This window comes from Montipora capricornis, chromosome 1 (assembly GCF_036669925.1).
Source record: "Montipora capricornis isolate CH-2021 chromosome 1, ASM3666992v2, whole genome shotgun sequence".
Taxonomy (NCBI): domain Eukaryota; kingdom Metazoa; phylum Cnidaria; class Anthozoa; order Scleractinia; family Acroporidae; genus Montipora; species Montipora capricornis.
In genome coordinates, this window is record NC_090883.1 from 34,574,977 (window position 1) to 34,582,476 (window position 7,500).

Below are 7,500 nucleotides of genomic sequence, written 5' to 3' on the forward strand. Positions count from 1 at the left end.
ACTCAGAGTTGTGCTGGCGCTAGTGCTTGCGTTGCTAGGGAAAACCAGGCTTGAGAGAATCCAGTTACAACTGAAATCCCTTTCGCATTAGAAACATCTTGGATTGCTTGCTAAGTTGCTGCGGTCCGTGTGGTGATCATAATGTCAATTTTCGATTTGAATTTTATATTTAGTTTGCCACGTTGTTGTTTTGCTGACAACAGCGGCAAAGAAATGTCATCTTTGTTTACTAAACAGGCAAATTTGTGACGTTCTCGATGCCGTCGCCGTTTTCTTTCCTTAAATTCCCTACTAAGGAGTTTAAGAAACGACGACCTCCACGGCAACGACAACGCTAAAATGATATTTAACAATTATTCCATGAGCGCGCGTGTGATATGAGATTGTAAATAGCCAACGAGGCGCGTAGCGTCGAGTTGGCTATAACATGCGGGCACGGAATAATTGTTTTATTAAATTCCTTAAACTCCAAAAGTTTGGAAGTACGAAACACGAGCGAAAAAAGCGAGAAAATCCGAGCGAAATCGAGAAAACTTGATGAAGATGCGATGTTGTGTAATACCTTGTGGTCAGACAGACGTAGGCTCATCACAAAAACATTTCTTGCCTTTTCGCGTACTTCTAAACGTCGCGGAATTGTTGCAAATTTTCCAAAAAAAAATTCCTTTGGCTTTATTCAAAAAGAAATTTTGCTTTCAAGCGAAAAAAAAATTAGTTTAGCAACGCGTAACGCAATCATTTACCATATAAGGTCAAATTAAAATATATGAGCTGATAACCGAGATTGAGTGAACCAATCAGAGCACGCGAAATGCATTATCCTAGGTTGAGAATTTAATAGTATTAGCTATTAAAAGAGGAAAAAACGATCATGCTGCACGTGCGACACGAGTTTTTGTACATTTCTCTTCCGTACTCGTCAAAGCAACAACTTGAAATGAATAATTTTAAGGTTTTGATGACAACGCGGGCATACAAGAATGAATCTTTCCTTCAGTCTCTCTTTATTTCAAATCAGTACATACCAATCCGGTCATAGGATATTTCGTCCATATTGTACAACATGAACTAGAAGGGATCATCGTGAAATACTTTGGATGGCTAAACTCATAGTTTGAAGTGACGTCTCCGTCGCCGTAGTCGTCGTGGTTTCTTAAACTCCCTTATGTTGAATTTCGTGCGCCGTACGTCCCAAACCTCCTGTATAACTGTTTCCTTTTTAGGAGGGTGAATGGGAAGGGATAGCGAATACTCCCCAGTTATAGCGAAATAGAGTTGTCTCGCTCGATTTAAATGAACGATGTTGTTTCTTTTGTATTTCCTCGACTGTACCAAGGAATTGTTTCCCCCATTGTAGTTGACTACTGCGGAAGCTCGGGAGACAAAACCAGCCAGTCGTCAGTTAAAGGATATTACGGATTGCCTGCAATATTCTTGTCAGCTTATTATCTAGCGAAAATTGCTGAGATTAACAGATTACTGCTTTACCTGTGAACCTTCCACTCCCACAGCTCCTCTTGGACCGGCATTTCCTGGCTGGCCCTGTAACACAGAAAAACATATTTGAGCAAAAATACAAAAAAATAGCTTGGAGTGAGAATCATTTTCGCCAAACGTAACACACAGCTTACCTTCGGTCCTGGAAATCCTGGTGGACCTGCATCTCCGGCTACACCTCTGTCACCCTATAGATGGTTATGGTTGGAAAATTACGAGCAAAGAAAATTTGAAACAATAAGAGTCATAAGAAGAAAGATTACAGATCTCTAACTTTTTACGATGACTTCGTGGTACACGTGCTCGGAAACTCCTTCCCGATTACTGGGGCCCATTCCTGGAATGTCTCGGAAACTTTCGGGCCCGAAACTGCCAACCGCTTGTTTTCGAAAGCATATCTTTTAATATGTTTTCAAGGTAACACAAACTAAGCAAAATGACTGTGAAGTTTGACGTCTTAATTTTAAAATCTCTCCGTCCTTGAGATACAGAGGGAGTTGGTTGCGACACCCGAAAATGGCTAGTAAAGTTTCGGGACTTTCAGAAACGGCCCCGAGGTTCGGACGCTGCACCACAAAGGACGACAAAGCTACCGTGTACATATAAACTCCAGGCCTTGATTACTCTAAAGGTGGATAGCGCTATCCACCGGATAAATCACTATTCAGCGGATAGAGCGGTTTTCAAATTGAGTGTCGAAAGTAATTAGCGAATTGCTTTGGTTTTGAATTTACTTCACTCAGTGATTGGTTCAAAGTTCTCGCGCCATTTTTTCAACCAATCAGAAGGGAAACCAAAACCAATCGTGGCTCGCGCGTGCACATTTTCCCGCGCTTTATGTCGGCTACGTGTAATTACTTCGAGTTTTGATTGGTCTACTGGATTGTCTCCGTCCTTTTTCATTGGCCAAAGTAATTACTTTGGTTTTAGTTTTACGACTCTCAATTGAAACTCGCTCTAAACACCAGCAAAACCAATTGAGTTGTCGAGTGGATAGTGATTTATCTAGAGGATAGCGCTAAATCTCAGCCTGGCTGACAAATCGTCCAGCTATTCTGCTAGGAGCATTCTCGCAAATTGCAATGTGGCGAAAGCAATAAAAAATACGCCATCGGAGAGATTTACCATCACGTCTACGTGATACGCGAATGGCAAAAGTGACCACGTGACCATGATGTTCCCGTCACTTTTTGCGTTTTCCGGTTGCCGCTAGCCGTTTCTGGGTGAAAGTAGGCATTGCCATACACGTGAAAATTTCTTCTACATAACAAGCTGTTTGTGGGAAAAAAGAACCCTATGACTCACACAAGGGAAAATTAGGTTTCATGGTTATAGATTGACCATTCATAACTTCATGAACGTACGTTGACTCTCTGTTGACCCACAAAACAGCTCAGTCTTCATCGAAACGCGAAAAACTGGACAAGTAAGGATAGCGTCTTTTTCTACAAACAATGTTTAAATACACTTCCGAGTTTTTTGTTTTTGATTTTTCTTAACTAAATACCTGAGATTAACAATCCATTCCGAGTAACCGTGGATCACCCAAAGCTCAAGTCACAAACTTCACTCCATTTTACGTGAAACGTGAAATGGCAAAACCGACGTTTGTCGTTTCACGTGAACGTGAAGCTAAATCTCTCTATTGTCTTGCTCACGCTAGCCTCGTTATCAAACCGAGTCCAAGTGCGCATTTGCTGTGATGGTCATTCGTTCTACATTTGATATAAACGAAACGAATTTCACAATAAAGGCCTTGCACTTACAATCGTTTTAAAACATGACAGCTGAAGTAAAAAGAAATAAAAAAGGAAGAGCAGAAGCTCAATGTACCTTTTGTCCTATGACGCCTGCAGATCCTATTTCCCCACGTTCTCCTGTGTCACCCTTCAAAAAGAAATAGAACAATTAAAGTTAATAGCTTTCACTAGGCAAAAGTGTCAGCTACTGTCTGACTTACAGGCTCTCCTCGATCTCCTGCAATTCCCCGCGGCCCTTCTGCGCCAACTTTTCCCTACAAATAAGTAGAGAGAAAGAGTAAGTAAAATGGTAAAAGTAATCGTTACTTTATAGAAATTACTCTACTTGAAGACTGGGCGAGACAGTTACTATAAGTGCACAAACTGTGGAAAGGAATGTCATTCCCGCATCTGTCTAGACAGCCACACCAGACACTGCTTCAGCGTTTCCTAAACCCAGAGGCACAGATCCATGGCCACTTGTGAACGACGAATGCCAGGGAGGGTGAACTATAAAACTCAATTTTCCTTCTGGAACAAAGTCTAACTTAGGGTGCTTTGCTTTTGTCAGAACTGGCCGCGGCCAGACCCGTCAGTTTTCAAAGCAAAATGCAACCATTTGAAGGAACACTTGCATGATAATCGGTCGCATTCGTCTAAAGGAGTATTTATTATCCTCTAAGTGTGTTAATTTGCAGGCGTTGTAGAGTTAGACCTTCAAAATGCCCGGTCTGGCCGATCATCTCTGTCAAATGGAAAGTGTCCTTAGACAACAGCTTTGTTCAATCCCTTTACCACCGAGAGTTCCTGAATGTCAGTTGCTTTAACAGGATAAATGCTTTTCTCCCATGCGTTTGCATTGCCTGACTCTGTCGTCAACACAAAAACAGAAGCCTTAGCCTTTTTATATTAGGATAGGCCTAAACTAAATTAAAAATGACTTATTACTCGTTTTATTGAAGCAGTGGCTGAACTCTGTTTATACTACCATTCACATAGTTTTTGAAAGTCAAAACGTTCGTGGTTCGGTTTTGAGAAAGTTCAATTGATCACGCGTAATAAAGCGGTTTTCAATTGAGTGTCGTAAAACAAACACCAAAGTAATTATTTGGACCAATCACAGGAAGTGTAAACAGCGCAATGAACCAATCCAGATTCTTAGCAATTCCATGTAACTTGCTCAAAGCGCGGGAAAAATCGCGTGTGCAAGTCGCAATTGGTTTTGGTTTTCCTTCTCATTGGTTGGTAAACTGGCGCGAGATTTTTAAACCAATCACCAACCGTAGTAGTTGCAATCACGTGATTACTTTCGACAGTCATTTGAAAACTGCTCTTTTTACTCCACGTGTTTCCACTTACATCGTCTCCGGTTGCTCCGTCCTCACCCGCCGCACCCTTCGGCCCCGTGGGGCCCGCAGCTCCTAGTTCACCTTGTGGACCCTGTGGACCCATGCTGCCTAAGTCACCCTGTGGTACAAAGGATTCAACACCTCAGTTTAAAGCGCAAGGAAGTTCAATGGCAAGCACAAGCCGTGGATAAAGGAAATAGTCGATGGTTCTCTTTTAGCGGGGTGGTTTGGGCGACACTTGGCCTAATAATTCTCGAGTTCCACATGGCGTCACTGCCGCCATGTCGGTGTCCCCAAACAAAGAAACGGCGGCCATGTTGGTGTTCAGACCCAATTCTCTTTTGCTTTCGTTGAAAAACGTGGTTGTTTATCACGTGAGTGAAACCCAAGAAGAGGGACTTTAAGATGTACGATGCCGTCGTCAACGAGAACGCCACAAAACAACAATAGGGAGTTTAAGCACGGGCGATTTTGAGACGGGGACGGCAACCGGAATTGAGTCGTTTTCCCTTTTAAATTGTCTTCTCACGACCACATTTATATTGCCAAGTATTTTTTCTCATTTAGAGATGATTAGTATAAAAATCTGGGAGACACCACTGTTCTGACACGCGAAATGTTCTCTCCCGGTTGCCGTGCGCGTCTCAAAATCTCACGCGCTTAAGCTCCCTAATATCATTGGTTAAAAGAGGGAAAATGATCGTGCTGCACGTGCGGCAAGAATTTTTGCACATATTCTTGCGGTACTCTTCACAACAACGACCTGGAATCACCAAATTTGATCTTTTGACGACAACGCGAGCTTACAAATGTGAATCTTTCATTCTCTATTTTTACTCTGAAACCGCTCGTACCAATTTATTTTAAGGATACCTTGTCCACACTGTACGGGGCAAACGACATGGAATTGCGATCATATTCCAAAGTTCTAGTTTGAGGTGATGTTTCGTCGACGTCGCCTTCGTAGATCTTTAAGTCCCTAATCGTTTAGGAACTACCCTAAAATTCTGGAAGTTGAGGAGATGGATACAGAAGCAGAACCAATACTAAGGACTTTAGAGATGATGCTGTAGAAGATTTTGTTATTTACACGAAAGAATGAATTGCATAGGAGTGAAAAAAATAAAATAAAATAAGACACCTCTGGTCCCTGAAATCCTTGAGACCCAACTTCTCCTGGTTCACCTGCTTCACCCTAGAAAATCAAGCAATCAATCACGTTAAAAACAAATATCCAGTCAGCCAATCAGATAGTCATTCGGTCAATTATGCTGCTACTCGATCAAACGGTCTGTCAATGTTTTTTTTAAAAGTCAGGCTGTCAACTAGTTGGTCAGACAGTAAATTATGTTTCCACGTATTTTGAGGATTTTAGGGGAAATCCGTAATTAATGACGACTTTAAAACTTGAAAATGGTAATGTGGAATTCCTTTGCTGATAAAATTATCGTTACATCACAAAGATGATTCTGAGCGAAAACGACCGTTATCCAGGCGATGTGCCATAAACTGGAAAAAAGTCGCGCCGACTTTTTGCAAAGATTGTTTAAGTGTAATCCGTTTCAATCTTGTCCATTTGTGTCCATCCATACTTTTCTTTCTTTTTGTTGTGCACATATTTCTTTTACGTTGTTCAAAAGTTTTAAGTACATTATTTTGCGTGACATAGCTCCTTTAATATAAAACGTTGTACATGAAGAAGCACCATAAAAGGTGTGGTACCATAATCACGTGCGAATGATTTAATTGTCAATCAACAGTGGACGCATGCAGAGCTCATGACGGCAATGTATCGTTATTACGTTATAAGATGGTGTCTCCTCAGTCACATTTCTCGCCCGAGAAATAATATTTTTTGGTGTTCCCTCTCTTCTTTTCTGTCTGTTGTTCGCAATCGTGGATTTCTAAACTCGCTTAAATGGTTTGGACAAAAGAAGACGTCTTCGTGTTTAATAAGCTCTCCAGAGCCAGGACATACATCATCAGAACTAACGGAGAATCATCACTTACCGCACCTCCGGCTATACCCGGGTCTCCAGGTGATCCCATCGCACCCACTTGACCCTGGAGAGAGAAAAAAAAGGAGAAAATACAGAATGTCATGTCATCGGAATATTCATTACATCATAAACAAGGCGTGAAACACCGAACGTGAATCAACGCTAGAAAGATCGTCGCAGTTTGATTAACAGCTTAAGCGATTACAGGGACGCTTTGAAAAATCAAGGCCTGAACGGGATTCGAACCAATGAGCGCTGTGATATTGCGTCGCACTTGCTCTATCAACTGAGTTATCAAACAAGCTGTGAGTTGGCTTATCACGAATTCAAGTGAGAGTCCTCTCGAGTATGGCGCGATTAGAGTGTTAAAATTCAAACATGCAATAGTCTATTTCCGAGTTCATGGCTGCCTCCTCTTCAAAGCGAATCTAAGTGCGAAGTTTTTGTGATAGTAATTGGTTCTACTTTACATATGAATAAAAACTAATTTTCATAAGAAAAACTTCGCACTTAGACTCGCTTTGAAGATGAGGCAGACGTGAACTCCGAACTGGCCTATTCAAACGTTCAATTACCATAATGCAATGGGTAGCGGTTTTCATGTGAGTAAAAGCTAAGCGGGACCCCTTGAGCCAATTACAGCAGAGACAGACAATCAAAAGAACAAATCACAACGCAAGTGGCGATCGGGTTTGCTGAGCATTACTTACTTCCTCTCCTGGTCCGCCGTCCTTTCCTTCACTTCCGGTATCTCCAACTTCACCCTGCAGAGAGAGAGAGAGAGAGAGAGAGAGAGTGCTTTGTGCGTCAAAGCAAAGAGTGCGAATGCACTATGTTTCAAAGCAGTAGCAGCTCATATGAAATGATGAATTTACTAGCAACGTGCTCATCGACAACCGCCATATTGCATAAAAA

General features: G+C 41.8%; 1 protein-coding gene across 1 annotated transcript in view; it reads right to left on the reverse strand.

Moving 5' to 3' along the window:
* The window catches only part of LOC138040129 (collagen alpha chain-like), a 38,658-nt gene that overhangs the window by 11,336 nt on the left and 19,822 nt on the right, over nucleotides 1-7,500 (reverse strand). The window contains exons 27-34 of the mRNA XM_068885912.1: nucleotides 7,296-7,349; nucleotides 6,596-6,649; nucleotides 5,727-5,780; nucleotides 4,596-4,703; nucleotides 3,458-3,511; nucleotides 3,331-3,384; nucleotides 1,632-1,685; nucleotides 1,489-1,542 (exon numbers count right to left, since the gene is read on the reverse strand). Coding sequence (XP_068742013.1) covers nucleotides 1,489-1,542; nucleotides 1,632-1,685; nucleotides 3,331-3,384; nucleotides 3,458-3,511; nucleotides 4,596-4,703; nucleotides 5,727-5,780; nucleotides 6,596-6,649; nucleotides 7,296-7,349 — 486 coding nt within the window. The remainder of the gene's footprint in view (nucleotides 1-1,488; nucleotides 1,543-1,631; nucleotides 1,686-3,330; nucleotides 3,385-3,457; nucleotides 3,512-4,595; nucleotides 4,704-5,726; nucleotides 5,781-6,595; nucleotides 6,650-7,295; nucleotides 7,350-7,500) is intronic.